This window comes from Juglans microcarpa x Juglans regia, chromosome 5S (genome assembly GCF_004785595.1).
Source record: "Juglans microcarpa x Juglans regia isolate MS1-56 chromosome 5S, Jm3101_v1.0, whole genome shotgun sequence".
Classification (NCBI taxonomy): Eukaryota; Viridiplantae; Streptophyta; class Magnoliopsida; order Fagales; family Juglandaceae; genus Juglans; species Juglans microcarpa x Juglans regia.
Genome location: NC_054603.1, coordinates 1,810,675 through 1,838,584, shown reverse-complemented (window position 1 = coordinate 1,838,584; position 27,910 = coordinate 1,810,675). Strand labels below are relative to the sequence as shown.

The 27,910-nt window shown below is 37.1% G+C and overlaps 4 protein-coding genes and 1 long non-coding RNA gene across 7 annotated transcripts; 2 read left to right on the top strand and 3 right to left on the bottom strand.

Annotated features, from left to right (window-relative positions):
- Positions 1 to 367: 367 nt before the first annotated feature.
- On the bottom strand, positions 368 to 6,446 carry LOC121267780 (probable glutamate carboxypeptidase AMP1). Its single transcript, XM_041171839.1, is given in 11 exon segments — positions 368 to 777; positions 979 to 1,113; positions 1,292 to 1,405; positions 2,105 to 2,193; positions 2,307 to 2,390; positions 2,731 to 2,818; positions 2,927 to 2,995; positions 3,126 to 3,278; positions 4,015 to 4,257; positions 5,267 to 5,661; positions 5,664 to 6,446. Coding segments are annotated over 11 exon segments (2,088 nt in total). The 5' UTR covers positions 6,199 to 6,446; the 3' UTR covers positions 368 to 594.
- On the top strand, positions 702 to 1,075 carry LOC121267783. The gene is made up of 2 exons (XR_005941078.1): positions 702 to 831; positions 924 to 1,075. It is a non-coding gene; the product is annotated as an uncharacterized LOC121267783 (long non-coding RNA).
- Positions 6,447 to 11,642: 5,196 nt separating the features above from the next.
- On the bottom strand, positions 11,643 to 18,237 carry LOC121267721. 2 transcript variants are annotated; one of them, XM_041171735.1, is made up of 2 exons: positions 18,098 to 18,237; positions 11,643 to 12,983 (listed from the first exon to the last, which is right to left on the bottom strand). In XM_041171735.1, exon 2 carries the CDS (start codon positions 12,970 to 12,972, stop codon positions 12,181 to 12,183), a length of 792 nt encoding a protein of 263 aa, XP_041027669.1. In that variant the 5' UTR covers positions 12,973 to 12,983; positions 18,098 to 18,237; the 3' UTR covers positions 11,643 to 12,180. The 2 variants fall into 2 exon arrangements, with proteins under 2 accessions (XP_041027669.1, XP_041027668.1); XM_041171734.1 differs by lacking the exon at positions 18,098 to 18,237 and adding an exon at positions 14,369 to 14,551.
- LOC121267719 (cell division cycle 20.2, cofactor of APC complex-like) lies at positions 17,911 to 21,024 on the bottom strand. The gene is made up of 5 exons (XM_041171733.1): positions 20,260 to 21,024; positions 19,635 to 19,910; positions 19,094 to 19,363; positions 18,410 to 18,991; positions 17,911 to 18,292 (listed from the first exon to the last, which is right to left on the bottom strand). The coding sequence occupies exons 1-5, from the start codon at positions 20,350 to 20,352 to the stop codon at positions 18,149 to 18,151; spliced, it is 1,365 nt and encodes a 454-aa protein (XP_041027667.1). The 5' UTR covers positions 20,353 to 21,024; the 3' UTR covers positions 17,911 to 18,148.
- A 2,016-nt stretch (positions 21,025 to 23,040) lies between these two features.
- LOC121267024 (myosin-binding protein 7-like) lies at positions 23,041 to 27,627 on the top strand. 2 transcript variants are annotated; one of them, XR_005940965.1, is made up of 5 exons: positions 23,041 to 23,413; positions 23,698 to 25,356; positions 26,165 to 26,211; positions 26,600 to 26,847; positions 27,452 to 27,627. XR_005940965.1 is itself a non-coding variant. In XM_041170910.1 (4 exons), the coding sequence occupies exons 2-4, from the start codon at positions 23,962 to 23,964 to the stop codon at positions 26,700 to 26,702; spliced, it is 1,545 nt and encodes a 514-aa protein (XP_041026844.1). In that variant the 5' UTR covers positions 23,041 to 23,413; positions 23,698 to 23,961; the 3' UTR covers positions 26,703 to 26,944. The 2 variants fall into 2 exon arrangements, 1 of the variants encoding a protein (XP_041026844.1); XM_041170910.1 differs by lacking the exon at positions 27,452 to 27,627 and having other exon boundaries at positions 26,600 to 26,944.
- Positions 27,628 to 27,910: the final 283 nt, after the last annotated feature.

Sequence of the window (27,910 nt, the reverse complement as noted above, 5' to 3'; positions counted from 1 at the left end):
TAAATAAACCAGGCATTTATGCTCACAAAGAAAAAATAATAAACAAACCAGACATTTTTGCCAGAGAAGTAAAAGAAATTCAGCAACTGCCACGGTGTCTGGTTTCAAGGACAGCCTGAAAAAGCATTAGAGTCGAGATAAAAATAACGACGTGGTTTTTATTATTATTTCATCTTCTCTGAGCAGAGCATCTGCCCTCTATTAAGGAATCCTAGAATATAGATGCAACCCCAGCGCATGTTGTCATAATATTAGGACGAGGAGTACCTAACGATTACCAAAGGATGCACAGGCTTTAACCGGAGCTCAACACAAAGAAAACCATTTGAATTCATGGAAAACGCAAAGGATGCGTGCTTCAATCCCCTTTAACCATATAATAAATCCGTACAATTATTATATACAATAGGGCATAAAACAATTGTCCATTTTCACATTCTTTAATTGCAACTGATAAGACTACACACATAAAGGATAAACCGGCAAAAAAGAGATTCCCACTCATATAAAATACAAGTCAAGACATTTTGCTATCCCGTTCTTCTCCATGTGTGGTAGTTTTCCTATCACTTTTTTTTTTTTTTTTTTTTTCTTTCAGGTTAGTTCCCCTTTAATGACTCTGGTAGCTCTTTGTATTGCTCTGGCAGCCCTCCAAATCTCATGCTGAATTGCTGCTTGCCTTTCTTTTCTACTCATTCTTGCAGATCCAGAAATGGCATCTGCTACTCCAGGGAAGAAAACCAGCTTGCTTTCATAGTCACTGGGAGGCCCGTAAATCTACTCCAAAAAACAAAAAAAAAAAAAGTTTTTAAGAAAATAATAACCATAAAGGTAAAGTGAATCCAAAATATAGATCTGAGTGGGAAGTTCTCTTCAGGAGTAGTTGTGAAACAGAAGCTAACGGGTTTTCTGGTCTACCTCAGAGTTACCGGTACAATGAATCAGCTCCAATGAGTAAAAGGAAAAGGAATCACTTACAAGATGCTTAAACCACTGCCTTCCTTGAAGCCCATCTGCATCCAAGAACCCTCTTTCAGCAAGCATCAGCCGATCATTCAATGCTCGCTTTTGCAACGCTACAGAATCATCACTAGATTCTTGCTCTCTCAGTATCTGCTCTTCAAAACAAGAAATGCCTTGCAATTAGTTTTTTCTTTTCTTTAAATGCAAGCAGGAAACAAAAAGTAAAAAATAAAAATCAGAAAACCAAGCAAGAGGGAGATTTTGCATAGGAGATTTATAGTTAGTTTCACCAATATTTCAAATGCCCAAAAACAAATTATTGATTTACCTTTGCCTCATCCTGAGCTGCTTTAGCTGCAAAGCTAAGTTCTTCAATTGATGCTACCAAAGGATGAATAGATACACTACTATCCGACAGGTTGCGCAAGACATCTGTATACCCCTGCCCATAAGAAGAAACTACAAGTTCAATATTTAGTCCGTACAAAAAAAATAAAGATATTTCTAAAGTTTTCTAGGATTTCAATTACTGGTGATGAACTAAAAAAGCTTTGTTGATGATGGCCATGAGGCATCAAGCCCTGCTACTCCATCCTCCTTCAAAGTTCATCAGGAATTTTTCAAACATGGATTTATTTATTTTCACCATGAAAACCAAGGACTAAGAAAAAATTGCTACAATACCAAAAAACTGAACCACAGATACAGGGTGGAACTCTTTTTCTCGTTTTTCCTTTGTGACCACATTTGATGTTCTTTAATTAGTATCCAAGTGTAAATATGCATGTGCTCTTAAGAGAACGGAACTGTCTGGGAGGTGTGTTTGGTTTGACACCCAAAGTTTCACAATTAGTCTCGAGGCAGTCCGTGCAAAACATTAAGTTACGATTGCATCAACTGGCCAGGTTACCCGTTGTCGTTACCGGAGATGAAACTATGATTTAGAATTTGACCTCAACTAAATGGAAATTTCTCAACACAACACAGTATAGACTTAATCCTACTCGCATCTTTTTATTTTATTATCCTTGTTTTCAAGTAATTTCATCTACAACTTAATTAGTCAATATTTCCCAAAACATGCAAGATATACAAAAAAAGAAAAATTCCTAACAAAGCCAAAATAAGATTACATGAGCACCTGCAACTGTTCAGCATAAGAGAGGTAATTGAATGGTAGAATTGAATCATCAGCCAGGTGAAGGGCTACAATTCCCCAAATTCCTGCAACTGAAGCAACGCAAAACAGAAACAATGTATCCTGAAGAGGCATAATATTTCATTGAAAAAAATGTAAGTAAAAATCCACACACCCTGCTATGCTAGGGAAGAAGAAAGCTAACCAGCCACATGCCGCTGAAACGTTGGATCTCCGTACTTTGTCATCCAGTTATAGGTGTCAAAAGCAGTGTGGTATACAGGAAAATCTGAATGATAACGAATTTTCCAACAATGAATTTGCCCCCCCAAAAAAAAAAAACACAGGGAAATCTGAATAAGAATGAAGATTCGTTACTTTACCAAACTTTACCAAACTGTTAAGGAGATTATGAAATTATGTATACCTCAAATGGGAATAATCAGATTCAGTAAAGTTAAGAACCCATTCTCTCCCGCTAGTGGAAAATATGGAATTTCATAGAATTGCTCACAAACAACACGAGTATACCTTCTTCACACCTAATAAGACTTGATTTGATATGCAATATTTCTTAAAGGTCCATTTTTTCCATCTTAAAACCTGTGATGTACATCATGAGAGATTACCTCTGCCATAGTATATGTCAACAGATGGAACCCCCGCATGTTGCAGGAATGGAGCAAAATCAGAATCAACTCCACTAAGCCTTTGTATCTACAGCACAAAAAATTTATGAATGATGATGAAAATGACTCAGGACTGCCCCCGGGCTAGACATGATTCAAACTTAGTATAGAAAATCTACATATTAGGTAAACTTACAGTTGTGCCCATATTTGTGGCGCCCCACCTCTCATACACCGTTGCACCCCCTGAATCAGGATCCTTGACCTAAAAAAAATCAGTTTGCATATTAATTGAGAGTTGAGTCACATTGCTCATACTCGAGCATCGAGACCAAGTCACATCCGAAGAGATGATTGTGAAATAATTGTTTTATTTTCCTTTTTCCAGACTTCACCTTCTTTGTGACCTCACGAATGAGATTGTCTAGCTGGGGAGTTGCTCCAACAAAGAAGCCTGGACCTTGAACAGCACAATCAACATTGAGGTAGGCAACAGCTTTGGAGCCAAGATTTAGGAGGTTTTCTTCAACCCACTCAGTGGATCCTATCTGAAAGAACAAATGAATATGTGAACTAAATTTGGAAAGTCCATTACACCAAAATCTGTTGAATATAAGTTTAATGGCTAAAAGAAGTTTCTTCAAGGCAGACGGCAATAAACTAGATGCATAGGCAGACTAACAAGAGTCGCTTCTGTCCTTCCATCTTTGTATTTTTAAATGAGCACAATCTTTGAGCGACAATAGGCAGAAAGACAATTAGAATGGGGATGGTAGTCACCATAAAGTTAATAGCCAAATCTCTCTCTCACGAGCGAGCGCTCTGTGTGTCTTAAATGATTGCAATTGCCAGCCTGTCGTAGGATGGGTGCCACAGTCACAATAAGGCTAATCTCTCTCATAAATGGTGGAAGTGTCAAGTGTGTGTGTCCTCAAAATATGGAACTCAAATTAAAAGGACAATTACAGCAGTTTAAGGAGACCTAAAGCTGCAAGGTAGCAATAATGAAGGCAGATGATGGACATATTTTCTATATATTTAAATCTGCTAATAAAGTAGGACTCTCAATCGTTATGGCGTCTGCCTCGGCAAGAAACTACGTGCATAAGAAATAAGACATTGTCAGACATCTAATTTAGATACAATATACACAGGATGTCTTGTCAGACAATTATTCTCAATCACTTTGCAAAGCCAAAGTTCGTGACAACAACGAGATAAATTCTAATCCCGCCCCCCCCAACCCCACACCTAGGGTACCAATGGAAATGGAACATTACCTACCATCCCAAACTCTTCTGCATCCCAACTGCAGAGAATTATTGTCCTTCGAGGCTGCCAACCCAAACCCATCATAAGAGCATATCGACGAGCAATGTCTAGCAGGGCTGCAGTTCCGCTGTTGGGGTCGACAGCACCATATGTCCAAGCATCTCTATGATTGCCAAGCAGCACATAGCGGTCAGGCTCTTCCAGCCCCCTTATAACAGCAAAAACATTGTGGATACTGACTACCCTTTCCTCCCCCTAAAAATGTGACAAGAAAGTTTGCATAAAAGAAACGAAAGAGAAGTTGGGAAAGAGCAAGGAAAAAATTGGTAAAGGAATAGAATCTGAAGTAAAGTCCTAGGATGAAAAAAAAAAACAAAAAGGCAAAACTATAAGGATAAGAATCAACATAAGTATTAAACACAGAACACATTTAAGCTTATAAAAGCAAAGCCGAGGATGCTCCTCTCTAACAGGACTAGATATCATTTCACTACATGTAATTGCGAGTTTCAATGGTTTTTAGGGGATTCAGACTAAATTACATTTTTGTTCTCTTAAATTCTCTTTTTGATGATGCTCCAAAAGATTTTTGGCTTTGTTGCTTTCTAAAAAGGACTATAGATAGGCAGATACCTCCCAAAATATACCACGCGGGCATACATCCATGCATGCACCAAGCCAAGACAAAACTGCCTCTAGTTTGGAAAGCTTTCCTGAAATGGCATTTCCCAGCCAGTCCACGAGCAGTCATGGTTTAAAATCATGCGCCACGAATTATTTTGTGGGTGAATCCAAGATTGAAATAATCAGCCAAACCGAAACACTTCCAAAATTTTTAACTGAAACAACACTGCCACCTACCTCCATATTTGACCAAAAAATGAGTTGGCTCTGTAAATAAAGACTACAAAAAAGACCAGCTTTCCAAAATCCCAACAACATGTACAGAACTTTCTATCCAATCTCAAAAGTACGGAATCCACGACCAAATTAACCACGTCACAATTCAATCGTACCCACCACGGCCACATCCAAAAATTTTGATCAAACTTTACTCGAATCACTAGTCAGAAATAAAAGAAAGAAAGCACAAAAAGTCAAACACTGTTTTATTCCAGCAGAAAACACTTTTCCTACGACATTTGAGTCTTTGACTTCAATTTGCATTTTATTTCGCCGTCACAGGGTAGATTTCTTACTCGGTTTTCTGCTTTATGAATGTCTTTATAGTGACATACGCTAAGCAATCATATATAGCACCAACCTGATAACTGAAGTTCAAAATTGTGGGGCCTGGGCCGACATGCCCGACCCCGATGCGCCACTCCGGAGGAAACGGCGCGCCCCCAAGAGAGCCTAAGATGACTCCGGCGGCCTCGGCGGACAAAGGCATGGACGGAATTTTAGGAAATCTTCTCAAAACCTCAGCCTCCTCCATGTCCAAGCTCTCGCCACCATCAACCCCTGCCCACCCGGGGCTCAGTGGGTCCCCCACGCCCCTCATCACGGTCCCTCTCTCAAAACCCTTCTTAAACTTGTCCCCCTCGGCGTACAGTAGCATAGCCACCGCCCCATGCGCCTCAGCCTTTTGGACCACAATCCCTCTGGGCAAATCACCCTTCCTCGCAATCACCACACACCCGCTAGCGTTCACCCCCAAGACCCCAGCGCACGATAGTCTTCGTCCGTACCGTGATTAACGAACACTACCTTAGCGTACACCGACCCGGACGGGGAGTACGCATGGTAGGGTGGTACAACGTCCGGTGTCTCCAGGGTGAACTCCGTCAAGGGCAGGCGAAGGACAGTGCCGTTGATAAAATGCGCGGAAAGGGAGGAGTGCGCAGGATAGGAGAGGAGGGCCCGGTATTGAGCGGTGCGAGTTTCGAGTCCGAGGCCCTTGAAGTGGGAGAGGACGTAATGGGTGGTGTCGAAGGAAGCTTTGGTTCCGGCGAGGTGAGGGTGCTGGGTGAGGGCTCGGAGGTAGGAGGCGAGGGTGGTGTTGTTGGCAGAGGAGAGAAAAACCTGGCTGAAGCGGAGAGCATTTTGGGATTTTGATGACGATGGTGTAGTGCTTGGGTAAAGTAGAGTATAGAAGCCGAGAATGCAGAGGACAAGGAGGAGCGGAAAGGTGCATAAGGGAGATGGTTTCGACGTGAAGATGGTACTGGGCTTGCAGAAAACGGCTTCAGCCATTTCCAGAAAGAGAGACCGAGTTTAGAGAGAGTTTAGGGTTTAGAGTTGGCGTTACATGAGAGGAGGAGTTAGAACTGGTTTCTATGGGGCTTTCCAGCCTGCAGAGGTTCTCGGTGGGAGTTGCTTTTGTTGTTGTTTCTGTATTAATTTTTTAACGTTGTCAAGCGTTATACATACGTACATATGTGTTTTACCTTTTGTCGTTGGTGAGCATTTGTGATCGAGACTCGAGAGTGACGTGAGGATCGGAAAGGCCACCTGAGAACTCTTTTGGATTCCAGAGTCATGGGGTTTTGCTGCTTTTATCCGAAACAGTATCCTTTCCTTTTTTTCGTTTCTTTTTTTTTTTTTTCAGAGTTCCATTGGGCAATTAAATTATTTTGCGAGAAGTTACTATTTAGAAGCAGTCACTTTGTATATTTTACGTGATATCATCCCAGTCATATATTTGGAGAGAAAAAATTAGTAGATTGTAATGTATCTATTGTGTGCACTACTACAGTAAATACTATATAACACTACCGGCAATGAATTAAAATAAAAATAATAAATAATAAATAGAATAAATATTATTTATTATTATTATTTTAAATTTAAAAAAAATTAAATTATTTATTAAATTTTATATAAAAATTTAAAAAAATTATAATGATAAAATATAATATAATAAAATGAGATAAAATAAACATTTTTTATATGGAACGGAAAAATAAAAAGAAGCGAAGCATGCGTTTTGTTTTTGACGCGAGACTGGGAAGCATGCGAAAGTGGCCCCCCCTGGCCTCTTTCAAGTGGATGGGATGGGCCATCCGATTCCTCTGCAAATATCTTTATAATTATATCACGAAGTTGGTATGTTTGTTTACCTGCTCCATGATCAAAATACTGAGTTTTGAACAACAATCGATAAACGTATATATATTATATATAATTAAAAAGAGCGGGAGTAGCTGCCAGTGTGGTGGCTTCTCCCTCTGGTCATGGCTATAACGGCGCTCACATGCTGCGTTATGTTCTATTTGAGATTTGAGCTATAGCTACTGATCTCAAGTGAAGCAGTCTCTCACCGTAATCCCACCTACGTACTAATATGTAAAAGCTCCCAAAATTTTGATTCGCAAGCTTTACTACGACTAGCTATTTCAAACTTGTGATCTCAATAAAAAAGGGAAGAACGATCTCCTAACCTTTGTCAACTAGACTATCACTTTGGTAGTAATATATATATATATATATATATATTAGAGAATATATAACTAACGAAATTAATAAGTAGTTGAACGAAACTTAACTATTGTTTAAAATAAATAAATAAAAGTTGTAACTTATAGAATCTCAATCTTTTGATTGCTCGAAGATGCTCTTTTGTTTTTTTTTTCCGCAACTTTAGTTTTACGCGGCAATCAAAGGATATATGTCTAATTTGGATACAAAACTAGTGTTATTCTTGCATTAATGAAAGCAAAAAACATGCATGGGGTGACCTTATAATGATCAAGTTATGAAAAGTTACTTAAAATTCTTAGTCAGGACAGCATTTTTTCAAGGGGAAAGAGGTTTAATATTTTTGGGGGAAGGCGTTGTTCTATAACTCATTGACCTACTCGTTGATCAGATAAATATCGAATGCATTCAGCCATTGGAGAAGTCGTTTTTAGAGGAGAAACTATGTGTGTTGAAGATGTGATCAGCAAAGTTTAGTGGCGAAGTTTACTAGTACAAGATTTGATGGTTGAAGGTTGACAATTTCAATCGCACGTGAATCTAGGCCCGTTTGGATACGAGAAGTACTGTACTATCTCATATCATCGTTATAATTTTTTTAAATTTTTATATAAAATATAATAAATAATTCAACTTTTTCAAATAAAAATAATATTATAATAATATTTTATTCAATTTTTATTTCAACTTATTATCCAAACAGCACCGAAGTCTTAGGAATGAAACTTATGTTCATTGTCCATATCCACCGCCTCTGTAACGTTAAATACAACGAAACAAAAGAACTGATTCAATGCGAATACTCATTGTTCATGCTCTTGTATATATAGTTACAATCACAAGGGTAATTGCAACGTGAAAAGAAGTAAATTTAATTATTTTAATTATATATCTTAACACATACGAGAGTTTATACAAAAAGAGTACTCGAAATAACATAAATTTGATTAAAAGACCAGCATTTCGAAGTCCAAATGAAGTGACAGATCCTTCATCATGTGAGCACTCTCAATAGATTCTTTATCTTATCCTTTAAAATACATCATCAAAATTTACTTTTTCTATTTTACATACTAACTTTTACAATATGTCATCTATCAGCTTATCTATTTTTTCTCTATATCATTTAAATATTCTTTTTAAATATTTCATTTCTACCAATAAATTTACAATATCCATATATTTTTTTATATTTGCAATTTATTTTTATATACAATGTAAAATAATTCAGTCTTATACACGGAAAACAAAAATATATAAGCCAAATAAAAATTTAAAATAAAATCAAATATGAAAAAATTGGTTTAAAAATAATTCCAAGATATTTTTTAGAAGAAAATGAAATATATATGTTTTAAATGATGAACAATAAAAAGAATTTGTTTACATGATAAAAATCAAAATAAATAAAAATGAGGGAGTAAATGAAATATCAACAATAAAAAACTTTTTACTGGATGAACAGTATCCGTTACATGTAGCGGAGTACTGTGTCTAAATATATTTTACAGTTCATTTTACATAATCGGATGAAGCTTCTTTTTAGAATAATTCTTCAAATTATTTACATTTTTAATATAATATAAAAGCCATTGAGAGTACTTTAGGAAGGATACAACAAGCGTTATTTTTATAACCTCTTAATTTCTTCGTCATATATTTCTTGATGTGATTTGAGGGAATAGCCCAACAGCCATTAAGAACACAATGCGGGAAAACCTCTTAATCCTCAACATCAACTTTTTCACGCCAGATTTAGGTTTAAGAATGTCGTTGTCATTCCAGTGGAAACCAACTGTAAAAGGACACTCCAATACTAAGAACAGGGGTTGTGGATTCCAGATGGATTCAATTAGAGTTAAGTTTGTGCATTAAAACTCTTGGGAAAAGATCATGGATCGATCGGGGATTGGTACAATACGTTGTTTAAACTGATCTATAATTTGTTTTAGCAGATTGGTATAGGAGTATGATCTGCCCAGAAAGAAAAAAACTGGTATATGTGGGCGGTGGAATGAGTAGTATTACTATTGTTTCTCACGGATCGGAGTAGGGGGAAAAGCAGCAAAAAACCATTCAATTTCCATGTCTTTTCGAGCAAGTGTTGCCCCTCCCCAACAGTAAACTCTATTTTCAGGGACATATATCTAAGAGGTACCATGAATAGACACATTTTGTGGCTATAAATCCTCACAAAAAGGAGTAGTCACGGTTTTGTCCGAGAAAGACTGCAAGAGACATGAAATCTCTTGCCTTTTCCTGGGTCCTCATTCATCTGTCTTTTGTGAAAAAAGAATGAGAATCAATGTCTTTTCCCTTTCACTTCCACTTGCACTTTGTAATCTACGCCAAAGGCCTAAAAGCAGAGTGGATCTTTCATGTCAGGGCGAGTGACTGAGTGGAGAGAGCATTAGCTCTCAAGCATCCATGTCTCTCGGGTGAAAAAGATGCATTACATCAAATAATACTATCATTTTAAGATGCTTTTCAAGGGGAAACTGATAGGCAGACGGCATGGTTTAAAGAGATTTTGAAAGTCCAATCCCAATGCTCTATATGGTATCTTAGATTAGTGACTGATTAGCTAAACTGTTTGATATATGGCATCTTGTTAGTGGGTCATCTTAGGAGAGGTTTGTATTCGTAAGTCATCTTAACTCATTTCAACTCATCTCAATTCATCTTACTATTATTCAATACTATTTATCAACTTTAACTCATAAATCTCACTATTATTCACAATCTATCTCATTACTATTCACAATTTATCTCAATTCATCTTAACTCATCTTCGAATCTAAAGAAGACCATAAACTTATATGGTCTCGGCTGTAACCCATCCTGCCCTGCTCTGATATTTGTGGTGTCAAGTCCTATACCAGGTTGGCACCTGACTTTATGCCTTCACCGACTACATGAAGACAGTGATAATGTGTAAGCCTAACCAGCTACGCACCAATGCTAGCTGCTATGCATATCTGAAGACAAATTAAACATAGCGTTAGGCTTGTTTGAATTGACGTTTTAGGTGTACCCAAGATGCATGATAGCAGGAACTTGGTACAAACAAGTTTCAAATGTGGAACAAGATTACTATGATCATGATAGGCTATAGCTAGCTAAAATCAGAGCGTCCTTGAATATAAGGGTCTGAAAAGAAAAAACAAAAAAAACAAGAAACTATTTTCCGAAACCTGCATCTGGGGACAGACATGAAAGGGAGAAAGAAAGAACGGAAAAAGTCGATGCCTGAACTGACAAGAGGCGAGGAGCAAGCATTAGTAGCTGGAGAGCACAGCAAAGTAAACTACAAGAAACTCGACCGGCAGTTCTCAAAGCGAAAGGCAGTCCCAACACAATCGTCCCAACAACTATGGTTTGAGCCGTTGAAACTTGGAACTGTTCCTGTCGAATAATTGTATTGATGTATTTTTTTATTTTTAGAAAATATTTAAAAATGTTTAAAAAATATGAAAAAAATAAAATAAAATATAGAATTTATATTAATTGGCATGCCAAGCGGTCAAAGCTGGGCGGTAGGTGTTAGAAAACAAGGTAGCCGAGTTTCTTTCCCTTGCTATAATTTTCTTGAAATCAACATGGGTTGGCTCTCAAAACACTCCGGTGTGACCAAAATTGAAGGTCCCACGAAGGGTGGGGAAGGATCATAAGCCAACACGACTTGGAGATTTGCATAGACTGGTATTGTTTCTTCAAACGGCGGTTTTTAACTTTTTAATACAATGATGTGATTGGCTGTTTTACTTTTGCATACTCTTTATACACTCCACTAACGTGATTGAGTGCGTCATTTTTTTAATATCAAATAACTGATTTAACTAATCACATCAATTAAGTGTGCAAAGATTACGCAAAAATATCTGTATATAACAGAGCTCTAAGTTGAATTGTCTCTTGTTGTATTACATGAAATCTTTCTCAGAAGAGCCACTGCAAATTAGGGTATAATTTCAGGAGCTGTGTCCTTGACAAATTGGGGAGAATTCGAACAAATCCTAGAAATAATTTCAGGCTACAGTAGTAGTTTTAATGATAGATTCGATGTTTCTTAAACGATCCCATCTAAAAGACGATATATTCATACCGACAAATGTATTTTTAACGAACTAAAGCTTATGGAGGTCTCTAGAAATGTAGGGGAATAAAATTCACATAGTTGAAGATGCATTTGAAACCATATTTTCTCAGACCCAAATTCATTAAGCAATAACAACTCGTTTTGAGCATATCACTAATAGAATAATGTGTTACAGTTCATGGCGGGAAAGGGGAAAAATATCAAGGGGAATGCAAGTCATGAGATTAGGCAAGGCCTAGTGCAGCACCAAGTGCGCACATCGGTTGTGTAACCAATAAAGTTTCTATACGTGCCATTGTTTGAATGACCTTAAGGAATGGATAATATCATCTACGATTGATGAAGTTTGCATTCTATCATGAGCCCTCTCCTTCTTGCAGCAGATGTTACCCAGCGATATGTCACCTTCCTGGATGATGATGTTCTGCAGTCGGAAGTTTTGCAGCTTCCTTTGTTGCCAGGGGGGCAGCAGATGCTTTCTGGTGCCAATGTTACCGCCTCTTCTACTACCAGCAAAGTTTGTTTCATATTCTCTCTCCCAAGTAGTTGTCATGAAATATCCAATTGTTCAGGCATGTCCCTGACCAATATAATTAGGCTGCTGCATTTGACAGTGTCTTTCCTCCTATCTTCCAATTGCTTCAAGATCCAATGAACATTCAGATGGCCTCAAAACAATAGGACTGACAAACACAGTCAATGGCATGTATCAGTTTCCTCCTAGGCCCCACTGCATTTGCACCCATATCTTTGAGCTTCTTCATTGTTAAATTTACCAACTGAAATTTATTAACACTCTTCCTCTGGAAAATCCTCACAAATTGATCCAGTCCAAGCGATGCCAACCACCTGCTCAACCCCCCAGCTCTTTTAAGTTTTATCTCAAGATTTGATGCCCTCAGCTTTTGACTTAGCAACATTCCCCCATCAATCAAGCCACTGGGGCAATGTAATAGCCTAGGCCGCTTGATAGCTTTTGAGGTGTCAGACACCCCAAATCTTTCACAAGTTTTTGAGGTGCCAACTTGATTTGTATTTTCTGGTTCCATCCTTAAATCTTCCCTTGGTGGCTTAGCTAATGTTGGCAGATCTTGAGAAGGAGCTTTTCTCGCAAACTGAATACTCTTTTCAGGAGCCAGTGACATGGACTTTCCTTCTTCATCAACAGACAATATTCTAGGACATATATCAATTGGAGGTTGTATTTGGTTACTTGTTTTTTGGGGTCTGGCTTCCAGCTGACTTGGTCCCAGGTTTCGAGTCTTCAAATTTTTTGCAGCAGGTAGAGGAGGCACCAAAATGGTGACCCTCTGCTTTTTCACAATCACCCAACTATCTTCTCCCTGCACATCCAGATCATCACTAGATTTTGACGAGTTAAGGTGGCCACTTGGAGTAACATTCTTGTTTCTAGGGTTTGCCACAAGATGTCTTTGCTTTTTTCCCACCATCAGTAGAGAATCTGCTTGTTATTATACATTATGCAAAGCACACAAATAGTAAATATAACGAGATGATGACTAGCAATGATATCAATAACGAAAACATACCAACAAGCAGATGCAGGAAATGCTAACATAGCAACAAATGGACCAAAAAAGAATTATTTTGAGCGGGAAAAAAATCAGAGTGCAAAATACTGCAGAATGTCAAGGAAAAAAGACCCTTTCCACAAAATATCGTTGTGATATGGGAACCAGATTGAGCATTCCTCTCCATCCACTTAATCATAAGGTACAGTTAAGATAAAGCTCGACTGAAAGATGGGATGAGTCAAATGAAGTGAGTACCTGTGACAGGAATTACAATTTAAGTTTTATACAGGAGATTTTGCACTCAGAACTGCTACAATACTCCATTTGATTATAAGGATTTCAACCTAAAAACCCCCCACTACACCATTTCTTTCTTACTAAGAAAGCTGGGTGAATAAAAAAATCTGAGAGCACGCTGTCATATGAGGATGTGTAGCATGTGTGATTGCAGTTGCACACCTATTCATACCGCTCTTTCTTCAATCCATTCAACATTGTCCAATCCTCTTCCTCATTTAGGAACAATCTCTCTTCCACACTATCACAAAAAGTAGCTATGACCACGGTTGACGAAAATGAGAACTGTAGCATAGCCAGCCTAAAGTGTAATATTAAGAATAAAAACAATCCCGTTTCCATTCTCATGAAAAATACGAGCTCTACAATTTTTCCACGCAAATACTCTTCTCACACCAGTTATTTCTATGTAAACAATTTAGTAAATAAAATCCTGATCAACGATTATATGAGCTTCTCCATCATTTTTCATTCCAAACTAAAACTCAAGTTGCACAACCGATCAAATGGGAACCTTTTGTATCACCAGCCAATAGTTGCACGCCAAAGATAGAATACTCTACAAACTTACATGGTTTAGGGTTCAGCCTAGCTTTCTAGATTGAAAAATAAATGATACTTGTGTGGTCAAAATGGTTCACTAACTCCACTAAAGAACACTAATTTTAAAACATTTATATATGTCTCCTCGCGCAGCTTCTTACTTGCGGTTGTCGTCCCTTTCCCCCTTCAGAGGTTCTTGGTCAAAGGTAGAGATTGTATGAAAAATTCTTCGCTTTGCTTACGAGGTCACATTTAAAATTATATGAGCAAGCTCATTTCTTCGTTGACAAAGCAATAGAACAACAAAAAAAAAACGAATGCTTAAAATAGTCAGACAAACAGAGAGAGAGAGCAAGAAATGGAATTTCTCATCAAACAAAACCATACAAAGAGTCCAAGATATGAAGAATAAAACATAAAAAGGCAGAAATACAAAAAATCTATTCGTGAATCGTGGACAAGAGAGATTTACCTTATAGAGATGCGGGAAGCAAAATGCAAAAAAGAAAATCAACAGAGAATCTCGAAAGAGGGCGCTGGGGTTTCAGAGGTGCTTCAGAGACGAGAGCAAAGGAGGGAAAGTGCAAGTTAATAATAGCCAGGGTTTCGGCGATGCCAGGTTGTAGGCTGCAGAACGAAGAAGAGATAAAAAAAAGGGGAGGTCGGCTTTTCTGCCTAAAAAGGGTTTCGGCGATCCCATCACATTTAGGCTGCGTTTGGTTATCAAACTTACATCAATTCATCTCAATTCATCATTATAACTTTTTTAAATCTCAATACAAAATATAATAAACAATTCAATTTTTTTAAATTTTAAAATAATAATAATATTAAAAAATAATATTCTAATAATATTTTATCATCATAACTCAACTTAACTCAACTCACTTCAATATCCACATACACCCTTAAACATTATTACAATTTTTTCATATTTTTAAATAAAAAATTATATTCTTACTATATAATTTTATAATATTTTTTATTTATTTTTTCTCACATTTTTTAAAATTTAAACAATAATTTTATAATATTTTTATTTGACTTTTATCTCATATTTTACAAAACTCAAAAAATATTATAAAATTATATTCTTATAATATTTTTAACTTTATAATATTTTTTATTTAATTTTTTCTCTAACTTTTTCCAAAATCTAAAAAATAGTCAACTCAAACTATCTCATTACAAACTATTTTACTATTATTCACTTATTTCTAAAAGATAGATAGGTAGGCTATCAAAATGTTGTCGTTTCTTTGAATTGCTTTGGAATAATTGTTAGTTAAAATATACATGTTAGGCATGATTTAGTTATGCAGTTCATATGAAATAAGATAAGATTATATATTTTAAATAGTAGTAAAATTTTTTAATTAAGATGAGATGAGATGATTTATAAAAAAGTGTGTGTTTGAATAATGAGACCAGATGAGATAGTTTTTACTTTTTAAAATTTGATAAAGGTGTGAATCCCACCAATGATTAAAAATCATTTTATATTGAGTAATAATTATGAATATATTAATAAAAACTAATATTTATATTAATTAAAAAATATACCATAAATATATTTATATCTCAAAATATATTTTTTTAATCGAAATTACTCTATATTTATACCAAAAATTAAAATTGTGGGTTTTGGCAGAGAAGAAGAGGCGTGAACAAAAAAGAAGAATGATCTCAATATGGGATGGGAAAAAAAGAAAAGTATACTGTTTACATAACCTTTTACTGTTTATGTCAGTTTTGTACTTATAACTTTTTACTATTTAAAAGGTAACTGAAGGTTGAAAACGCAGAGATGAAATAAAAATATCCCACTGAAGACTTGTTGTCGTATAGCCCATATGAGATAGTTATCTTATCTGGGTATCCAAATCGGGCATTATTAAAATTTAAGAATAATTTTCTATAATTTCTCAATTTTCTATGTACAATTTTCTATATTCGTTTTCTGAAAATTTAAGAAATCACAACAATATAGTAGTTCATGCCACATTTTTTTTTTTTTTAAATGTTTTTTGGTTTTATTCTCTTTAAACTAATTGAAATCATATATCACACGCGTTTGGTAAGAGAAAAAAATATGATGCATGGTGTGTGGGATGATGAATAAAATTTTTCATGATTAAAATGTTTTTTTCTCATCTTCTAAAAGTGAGGTTTCGATGGATTGGTAGTTGTTGATAGTTTAAGAGTGGAATGGTGAGGTTTTGATGGATTAGTAGTTGTTGATAGTTTAAGATTTAAATAGTGTGTGGTATGTGAGGATGATGAATATAATTTTTCATGATTAAAAGGTTTTTTCTAATCTTCTAAAAGTGATGTTTTGATGGGATTGGTAGTTGATAGTTTAAGATTCGAATTGGGTGTATGTGTGTGTATATATATATTATATATATATAAATAGACAATATTTTTCTTGAGATTTTAAAATAACATAGGTTTGTTTAATAAAGAGATAGACAAGACAAAGTAAGAATTAAAGGATTAGGTTGAAAAACAATAGAATAAATGAAATGAAGAGAAGTAATTCGATCTATCAAGAGCCAAATGGCTCTGATACCACAAAGACAGCGGAACAAAGCATAAAGAAGAAAGAGGACAAAGATAGTAGAAGTAAATAGGACCAGATAACCGGAATGAAATATATATGAAATAAGATAATAATAGATAAGAGTATGCACAATTAATAAGAGCAGGCGGTAGAACTGACCATATGCATGTATGCGAAATACAGAAAATAAATAGATGCAAAAATAACAATTTTTATTGAAATATAAACTTAGTAAAATTACAAGCTTAAAATTACAAGTTGAACTTATAGAGAACTAGGTGGAGAGGGATAAAAGATATATGGAAGAAGAGAAAGAAGGAGAAACGTGCTAGGAAGTAAGCCTGGCTCCTTTAAACCAGAGGTGCTCCTTTTACAATAATTGAAACAATAAACTAGAGCCCGTGAGTGAATAGTAATTGAGACTGTTCATTCACATGAAAGTAAAATCATGATATATTCAGATTGCTTTCTCAGCATGTCTTGCGGGAGCATTTGTTTTGACATAAAGCAATGGATCACATAAATCATGATATCTTCAGACTGTCAGTCTGAGGGACGACAATTTTCTTTCTGTCTTGTAGCGTCGATGGATCATTCATCATCGGATAACTTGGGAGTTCATTCAGAATCATGTCCGAAAATATTGTTGTAGAGATCAACTACTGAAGTTTCAGATGATGCTTCTGAATTTTCTTCTTCAGAATTATCTTTTTCCAAAGACTTCATTAACAAGTGAACTATCCTTTTTAGTAAGACTATCTAGAGCATCACTTTTCTTTTTAGTCTTTAAGGATTTATTAGTTCTAGAGGAAATAGTTGTCTTTCCCTTTTGTGAAGTAGATGATGAAACAGGGGCTGGATTTGGAGATATCCAGTTGAAGTCAAAGAACCTTAAGTGATTGCTGTGATTCTTTATTTTGCAGATCTGAGGCAGTCTACGGGAAGTCCCTCATCACATAATCAATAATATATTGGGTATAAGAGAACCTATCCCACCATTTTGTAAAGCAGTATCGGATTATAATATCGCAATTCATTTCGTAATTCTTTTTCATAATCCAAGAGATTTTATACCATTTGTAGAAATGGAGTAAGAAAATTTAGCCATATATTTATCCAATTTTGAGACAAAACAGCATTATTAAGAGCATGTCAGGGAATTTATATATATATATATATATATATATATATATATATGATTCATATATATATATATGAATCAGGTTATGGATTCTGAATGCGGACCATTTTTACTTGGAAAATCAGCTATATTTTGGAGGATATATTTAGCAAGAATTTCACAACATATTTTTAGACCGCAGAAAACTGTTTATTTCTCATAACAAGTAATGTTTTAATCCAAATATTGATAAATTAAACATGAAGCAACATAAAAAGGCGCAAAATATAAATAAACATTGCCCAATCAGCGTTGTTGGTAGATGATAAAGTTGAAGAAAAAGTTTTTGGTCCATTGATCAATCAATCTCATTTATCCTTAAAAAGTTGTATAAAAACAAGTATCTGAGATAGATAGCAATCAAGTTATGATTAAGACCGAATCCCAGTCCATAACTTTACTCTATAATCTATACATCAAACCAAAAACACTGTATCAATGTAAATTAAGTTCTTCACCTTCTTCACATGATAAAAGCTCAACAATCCATTACCACCTTCTAAGGATGTTCAACGGATACGGTTCACGTTAGCAAATGGCTCTGGGTTTGTCGCCTTAGGTGCAGGTTTAGCCACTTCTGGGGTCCCAAACACATTCCAAAATCTCAGAGTTTCGTCTCCTGCTGCAGATGCCACTGCGCACCCATCCGGGCTCTGAAAATATACATAACAACACAGTTTGTAACAATCTAAAAACAGAACACACCCATTAACCTGCTCGTATAAACTAGCTAAAAGGTGATATTGTTCCTGATTTCATGAACTTGGTACCTGTGCCATATAAAGAACTCGGGAGGTATGTCCAGTGAGCTCCGCCATCTTCACCATTGAAGGATATTTCCAAAGAATGAGCTGATTCTGGGAAAAGCCATGAGAACTAAGCAATTCTCGCTCATTCTTGTTCCATAGCAGAGCACAAACCTGCGAACCTGTGTTAACCGAGTTCAAGCACGCGCCTGTGTGGGTGTTCCAGAACTTAATCGAATGGTCACCCCCACCACCGCCAGAGGCTAGCAAATTACCCTGGAATGGACACCAAGCCAGGGCCTTGACAGCAGCTGAGTGCTCCTCAAGCCTTTGAAGCCACTGTGTTGGTGCATTGGAAGAGGCCACAGATCTGTCCCATATATAGAGAAGATTGTCGTTTCCTCCACTCGCCAATTGCTGGCCCGAGGCAGACCATTTTAATCCACAGACCTCCTGTTGGTGTCCCCTGTAGGTCTCAACGATGTGGGATCTCACCCTCACATCATTGTTGATTATTTTACCATCCATTCCTCCTGTTGTTAGGATGTGATTGTTCCAGGCCAGTGAACCGACTCTTTGCCTGTGACCGCCTCTCAATGCCCTCAACTGCATTGACAAAATCAAATAAATCATCAGCAACTACATATTTGAATTTAGAACAAAGAACAATCAGAAAGTTTTTTAAGGTAGATATATATAGTTGAGGACCTGTTTATTAGCAGTAGAATCCCAAAGCTGGACATGGGAATTGTTTAAGCCAATGGCGATGTGCCGGCCATCAGGAGCCCAACTGACGCTCGTAACGGGACCACTTTCGTCGTCAATTGTGACGAGTTCTGAGGTAGAGCCATTTGAGGCATCCCAGAGGTACACTGTGTTTTCGAGAGCAATGGCGAGGACGTTGCTGCTACCCCAGTCTAGTAAATTTAAGTAGAAATCATCTACAATATCAGGAGCATCCAATGTCCTCTCGCAACTCTGTCAAATCAGACTGTAAAAATTAGTACACAAAACTACTAAAAAGAAAAACGCAGAATAAATGTCACTGGTACATAGACAAAAGACACCCAAACGCAGACCATGGCTTTTAAAAACTGCAAAAGCGCATGTACGGTGTACCAACCCGTGTCTTAAAATGCTCAAATATCAAGGTTCAGACGGACCAATTATTTCAAACACTATTTTTAAGAAATATTAATTACTTTTCTCTGAGAAACTCAAGACTTTGACAGATTCTAAGGAATTATACCTGACGAATGTGTCGCCGGGGCTTGGTAATTTTGGTCTGAGGATTGTACGACGAAAGCAACTCCTGTGGGATCGGGTCGATTGTTGTTGGGGGCTTGTTCTTGAAAGCCAAGATCCGAGTTCGGTTCATGTTGAAGGTCTCCGCAAGTTTCTTCCGGTAGGCGTCTCTGGAGGGAGAGCTCACAGCCGGGTTCTCTTTGCCTTTCCTCGCCTCGGTGAGCATGTAATGGGCGTAATCGAAGTCCATAGCTGCGCGATTGGGAATGAACCTATCCAACTGTCAAGAACACAAAAACTTTATATCAGAACAACAAAAACTTGATTGGAAACTAAAGATGATCACAGACACAACTGTCTTGATCAAGTTTTTAAATTTTGTGCTATTTCACTGTTCTTGCTTGATGAGTTCGTTTCCAATTTGTTTTGAAGATAGAAGAAAACCCAGAATTTGTTTTCTTTCTTTCTTTTTTCCTTCGTTTTCTTAGAAGGGCATGGAGTAAAATATTAACAGACGAGATACCCATCATAACGTATCACGGAAAATAAAATAACAAAAGGATTTTGAGGAGAAAAGCAAATCCAAAACCTCAAAAAACTACTGATAGATAAAAATTAGGGATTCTTACATTTTCACGATTATTCTTTCTCTGAAGGAATTGTTCTTGAAGAGGGCACCGAGACGAGCTCTTGTAAGAGGAACCCACAGATCCTGCATCCATAACGCTAGATATATATATATATATATATATAGAGAGAGAGAGAGAGAGAGAGAGAGAGAGAGAGAGAGAGAGAGAGAGAGAGAGAGAGAGAGAGAGGAGGAGGAGAAGAAATAAAAAATAAAAACAAGAACCTAGCCTGCGAAACGCAAAGTGAGATTGTAGATAACAAAAATATATACTGAAAAATAAAAATCACAGAGAGAGAGAGAGCGAGCGAGCGAGCGAGCGAGCGAGAGAGATTGGCGATGAAGCTTTGCTGGTGATGTAAGAGCGTTGGAAAAGCTAGTGTTGCTTGCAGAGAATGAGTTAATTGAAGATTACTGGGTATACCGATGAAGGCTTTATAGTTTATATGCGCTAGAAAACTAGGGTAGTTTGTTCCTTCGTTGGTGCTTCTGGGAAAGGAAATTATGAAGATCTGCCATCTGGATATGGATGGGTCCAACGGCTACGTGATTCGAAAATAGCCGTTGTAACTTAGTTTGACGGAAATGGCCCTCACTGACACCAGCTGTCACCTACCATATAGGGTACTTCTAGTAATTGTCACCGGGCTTGGAGTAAAAAATCGGCCCATGATCACGGATTCCTTTGGGCCCAATGGAATTTTTTAACTTTATATATGAGGAGCCACGGTCAAAATAAACAAAAAGAAACACAAGGCTGTTGGGAAGCCATGCGGCCCTAGAAAAACGACGAGCGAGAAACGAGTTCAATTTCTTTACGTTAGATGAACAACGCTCGTTCAGACGACGTGAAGGATCTGAAGATCCTTCAAACACTTTATTTTGTGTGCGCGATTAAGCATGATGAGGTCAATGGGTACGGGCCAAAAGAAAGTAGAAATCAAGGAGATAGAGAACAAGCAGAGCCGCCTGATCACCTTCTCGAACTTGACTAAGGGGAAGGAGGTGGTAGACGGTGGGGGAGAGCTAGAGGAAGCGTTGGGATTATATGAGTTTTGGTTGGACATGCCGATTGAGAACATGGCAGTTTTTTTTGGAGAAGGTGATGGCAGGGGGTGGCCTGGCCGTGCAGAGTCGACGAGATGGGCATGTGAAGGATGGGGGGCCACTGAGTCGACGAGATGCAAGCTCCACTTTTCAAGAGAAAAAACAATGGAGAAGAAGCCCCAATGTCTCTCTCTTTCTTTTGTTTCCTTTTCGCTAGCCTTTATTGTCTTTGTTACTGTGTTCGTTTTGTCATACTACAACTTTTGCAGCACATTTGAACATGCGGAGCACATGACAGATTGTGTTAACAGCAGTCATAATTGATGGTATCAGATATAGAAACAATCATTCTATATCTCACAGATGGGGTCTTGTTTTCTGCTGCAGCTTCTTTTTGTCAGTGCGTGCGTTTAAAATCCGCAATGATGTTATGGAGAGTCGTGATTTGGAATAGTCTTTCGCATTTCAATTTCTGATCTTTCTTATTTTGATGTCCGCGCTTTTCTGACATTTTGGAACCTCTATGCTTTGCCTTTTGAGGTTTCACGTCCTAAAAACATGTTTCTTCAATGCCTTGGAAGCAGATAAGAAACGAGACCCCCCATTAATGGATCATTCAATAATGCAGGAGATGCTGTTATCATTCTGGAGAACATTTCTCGGCGACGATTCTATTGATGATGAAGAAAAATGTCTGCTAAATAACATTCTCATGTATTTTTATGCAGGATGATAGATCAAGAATCAGGATCGCCAGTTGAAGTTGATACATACCTTAAAAAATACGAGAGAAAATGATGACTCAGTAAGGCAGCTCTGGAAACCTGTCCCAGTGATGGCGAAGTTGAAGTAGGATAGTAACACTGCTGATGCTTGAAATGGGAGCAAATGAAGAGTAATTTGCAAACAAGGAGTGAAAAAGTAACTGGCCACCATCAAAAGCGATCTAGGGAGGAAGAGATGGGGGCGCACATCCCATTAATAAATAAGAACTATATATATGATGACTATGAATTGTCTGTCATCTATTTTTTAATTACAGATCAATCATCCAAGAAGACAAGGTGGCTCCGATTATATATACTATGAATGGCATCAACTTCACACCACTGAATCAATATCTTATTTCAATTACAATACATATATAAATTTAGGAAGTTGGTCCTACAACAGTATTTATTATTATTTATTTAATACTATCTAAAAAAAATTATTACAATTTATCTATCTATCTATCTATCTATATCTCTTTTATGCATTTTAAATTCAGACATTAACTTTGAAAGAATATTTTTCTCATCACATTGAATTATGACACTAATTGACAACATGTATATTGTCTTTTACATTCAGCATGTAGAATCATCAAAAGTACTATTTTGACATCATCCGTTCAAATCTTAAATTATTAGAACGAATAACGTCGTACCCTTAACATTATAGTTTTTTTAATTAAATGATAACATCCGTTCAAATCTATTCATTAAGGTAATAATTAATATATGATGCAGTAAATCTCGACCGTTGGTAGACAACAATCGAACTCATTCGCGCTACAACAGTCGAGATAGTCCGGTGAAAAAGGTTGTCAATAAAAACAAAAAACAAAAAATAAGGAGAAGTCCAGTGAAAAAGCCAAAGGTGTGTTTTTTTTATTTTTATTTTTATAGCGCCATCCATCTCAACCGCCCAAATATCCTAAATCCAATCTGACTCATCAACAGCCGTCCATCTCTCTTACACCTTCTTTTTCTCCGTTTGCGATCGTTGGGCTTGTGCTGGGTCTCCCTGCCCAGAGCGTCTCCCTCTCTGTCTCCGTCTCTCTTCATTGCATATCGAGAAGGCCTTTAACGAATCGAATAAAGCAACTCCAGCCAAGGGACAAAAATTGAAAAAAATCTAGGGTTTCTAAATATCTCTCGCTATTCCTCTTCGAATTTCTTTCCCTCCAAAAATTGGTTGTTTTGCCGCTAGCTCTTCTCCGGATCGATTTTCTAAGGAAGATATTTCCCGGCAACAAAAAAAAAAAAAAAAAAAAAATCACCTCCATTTTTAGCTCTCGGCGACAACGACTTCCTCTGCTCCTTGGTTCTCCAAGCTATTCCAAGGTACTCCCCTCTCTTTGTATCTTTCTGCCGGGTTCTGTTGGTTCCAGTTAAAAATCTGTTTGTGGATAACTTCCGGGAAAGTGGTTTCTATGGAAAGCTCCGATTAATGGTTGTTGAGATTTTCTCTGTGGCTCACGGGAAATTTATCGTGCATCGTCGACTACTCTCATAAAAAAAAAAAAAAAACATCTTTTTATATTCCTTGAAGTACAGGTATACTTTTCCCGGGTAAATTTTCTCTCTGTTATTTCCTAACATCTACATATATATATTTTTTGTAAAAGGTTCTTCGATTCTTGGAGTTTCAATTTTGCTGTTTGTTTCTTCTGGAGCCTTGCGTGTGATTTTGTTGGTTCAGAGGAACAATAGCTGGTGGTTGGGGTGGAGAGGGAGGATTCATTGATGGAGGATTTACATTCAAGAGGCAGGATTTTAGACCTCAAAAATTATATTTTTGTCTCTCATATAGATTCTTGATATCTTGATATGTTCGATCCATTTTTGCAATTGGATCTGGGATATATTTGAGGTTGAATGCAAATTGGTTTATGGATTTGGAAGCATCTTCTTCGTCAAGGGATTTGTTGAAATGCTGTAATTGTGGGTGTAGCTGTTCGTTGATCACTAGCTCTTCAGGTACTTGGCTTCGGTCTGTAAAACGAAAGTATGATGAGTTTGAGGAGCGTAACCGATTCTCCATACCAGGGTTCGATTTCTTCTCAAATGCTAGGATTCAGATTGAGAACGAATGTGCTCTGCTCCGTGAGATGGTTAGTAGTCAACAGGAAGCAATTCAGGATTTGCATACTGAATTGGAGGAAGAGAGAAATGCCTCTTCATCAGCTACAAATGAGGCCATGTCGATGATATTGAGGTTGCAAAGGGAGAAGGCAGAGATCCAAATGGAGGCCCGACAATTCAAGCGTTTTGCAGAGGAGAAGATGGCACATGACCAACAGGAGCTTATGGCTTTGGAAGATTTGTTATATAAGAGAGAGCAGGTCATTCATTCGCTTACTTGTGAAGTGCAGGCTTATAAGCATAGGATGATGAGTTATGGGCTCACAGAAGCTGAGGTGGAGGGTGAGAGAAGTGGGCTTAGCCATTACTCTAGCATGGTGGAATTTGATACGCAAATCGAACTCCCCATGTATGACTACCCACCTTTGAAATGTAGATTACACGAGACCCAAGCTCCTTTGGAGGATGAAAATGATGGAGATGATGTTGAGAAATATGCATTTGGTGAGACCCCTTGTGCTAAAGACCAGCTGAAGAACTTGGAAAATAGAGTCTTCCAGATGGAGAGAAGTCCCAGCAACAGTCGGCTGGATGGGGATTTCTCTGGTTCAAATAACATTCTAGAAAAGGTGGTAGCTGGTCACTCTCCCAGGCGGTCAAGAGACTCCAGTAGATTTTACAACGAACCAAGTTCGTTCATGGGGGTGGTCAAAGAAACTGGTCACGATATTTCCACAGAATATCCGAGGCCCAGTAGCAATTTCATTAATACAGAGGATGTCTCACAGGTAGAGGACGACACTAATTTGAGAAAGTTTGATAATGCATCTGAAATGGCAGATGACATGAGTGACAGAGTTTATACCATTGACTCTGTCCATAATGGAGTACCGAATGGTGGTTTTACCAATCCCAAAGCTGGAGTTGGTATTTCTGAAGAATATGTAACCACTCCAATGTCACTGAATCGGGCTGATCATGCGGATCCAGACATTAAGAAGCTCTATTTGAGGCTTCAGGCACTTGAGGCAGACAGGGAATCAATGAGGCAGGCAATAATTTCTATGCGTACTGATAAAGCTCGAATGGTACTACTGAAAGAAATAGCTCAACATTTGTGCAAGGAAATGTCACCAGAAAGGCAAATGACTATAAAGAAGCCATCTCTTCTAGGAAGCTTTTCATTTATATCAGTTTTTAAGGTAATTCTGGAAACTCTTTGGTGTTGGCCAACGGGAAATTACATCATTCTACTAAAACTTCTAGCCTCAAAATACGATTATGTGGATGATTGTCACAGTGCATTTTCTGCCCTTTTATCAATATCTTTAAATTGCTAGAATGATTAGCAGTTTACAACTTTACGCGAACTGGATTTTTAAGCTGAAAAAAAAAAAACCTTCAGTTTTTAAAATTACTCGATTGAACTAGAATTTTAAGTAGAGAATTCTTCTCATATTTGCTTCATTTGAGCTATTAACATCTTGCAGCTCCTCTCTTTCTAAGCCACGCTTTTCATATTCTCTGATTAGTTGACTACATTTTTTTTTCTCTCTTTTATTTTCTTTATCTATCTCCACCCGTTCTTTTTGCTCACAACAGTTTTGTCAATGTTATCGTACTTAACACAAGAAACTAGTCAGCTATTTGTCCCCAGTGAACACCGTAGCTACTTTGCATCCTTATTGAGCTATATTTGCAATTGCAAAAATATGGCTCTTGTTTTATCTCTTCTTCTTGTTTATTTCCTTTATTCAACCATTTGCTTACAGTTTTATATGTTAGAAGCTGAAATAATATTGCATTTTCTTGAACAGTATTATCCTTTGATCCTATATTAAACCTCAAACTCATTATAATAGTTTTGCTGTTTTATAGCAGGAAATGTGATAGCTATTTCAGCAACTTTTGATTTTCCGTCAACTTATCATTATACAGCTTTCCTAAGAGAAAAAACTATTTTAGCTTTAGCACTTATATTTTGTTTTATCTTTTGTGTTTTTTGTTCAGTGGATTGCCTCATTTATTTTCTGGAAAAAGAGATCTCGTCGAAGCAAGTAAGTGTCTTGTTATTCAACAGATGACATTTTATTTAGCCGCAAAACCCCACTATGCAGTGAGACACATGTTAAATGCTAGCGCTTAAAATGAATTCAGAGAAAAGGTCCAAAACCCAGAAAGGGAGAAAACTGGAATTTGAAAGGGAGAAAACAATCCTTTGTAGTAGAAGATAATTGTACTCTTTTTTCCCTATGCAAAGATAATTATACTCAATTTGGAGTGGTTATTAATTTTGTGATTATCACGGGGGAACAACATGCATTTTTTTGGGGGGTAGTAACACATTTTTTTGACCTGGAGATCTTCGCCTCTTGGTAGTGGTGTTTAAGTCTGGATTGATAAAAGTAGTTTAGTGTCTTATTTGTTGCATTTATAATATTGCAGGTACATGTGTGGCCTCTCAACCAGCACTATGGGCTTGCTAATGCTTCTAGACAAGGGCCCTCGTGTGAGGCCGTGGAGATGTCTTACAAGCACGCAAGTGTAAATGCATTCTCAATTCTTCCGTATCCGTTGGGTGTCTATCCTTGTGCTTGTGGACAGCTAGTGAATTCCTGATTACGACTTCTATGCTTAGATTTTACATTCTTTTTCAGGGTTCTTGGTTGCTGCAAAAGTGGTTGAATTGTGAGGTATTTTTGTTTAATTTCTTGTGATTGACTGTATTTTGCTCCTTGATTGGCGAAACATTTATATGGTATAGGCATGCCTGCTTGTGTACTTGGACTTAAGCTACAGACTGTCTTTTGACAATTTTCCTGTATATTGCATCTTCACGTATGATTTCCATAAAAAAAATATACAGTGTCTATTCTTGTAGGATTCAAGCACATAATCTCATGTATGATTTCCATAAAAAAAATATACAGTGTCAATTCTTGTAGGATTCAAGAACAATCTCTCGTTCAGGCAAGGGTTTTCTTTTCGTCCTTTTTAATTTCATCTCACTCTCTTGTAGCTTTATTATTTATAGGATTGAACAACCCCACATCGTCCCACCTTTTTGTTCTGACTTTTGGGTTGAATGAGAGATAAAATGGTGTTGTCGGAGCATATGTGGTATTTCTTGTCTGATTTTGTGCAGTTTCCTTCTCAACCGACCAAAACCATGAAAGAGGTAGGAAGCTTCGTTTTGAAGGACTAATGTCAAAATCTTCATGACATTCTTGTGTCCATGATGCATGAATTGCTATCTTTTTCGTTGTTTTTTTTTTTTTCCCCTTCTTCTTCCTCAAGGCGCAGTTGCTATATCAACTGGTAGCGGAATACGATGGCAACACTCGGTGGCTTCATTCAAAACCTTGTTCAAAAAGGACGCCTACCGTGTAGTGACTAAAATGGCTTACCTTTATTCAAAATAAATCCCGCCGAGTGAAAATGATGGGACAAATTTTTATTGTTGTTATAACAATGATTTGGCTTCATGATTACTTTGCAATGTGGAAGGTAAAGGGCTGAGACTTACGGTGTTGTTAAAACTTCAAAGCAAGGCATAAGTTAATGAGGTAAAAAGCATTTGAAAAAAGTTTCCTCAAGCTGATCAACAAACAAAGGATTGATTCTCCATGGTTTGCAAATGGCTGTCACTTAACCTCGCTTCCACCATTTAGATCTGTTATCTACTTTCTTTTTGTGGTATCCTTTGTGTTCTGAATTTCAAGAATAATGTTGTTCATTATCTTTGATTTTATCATC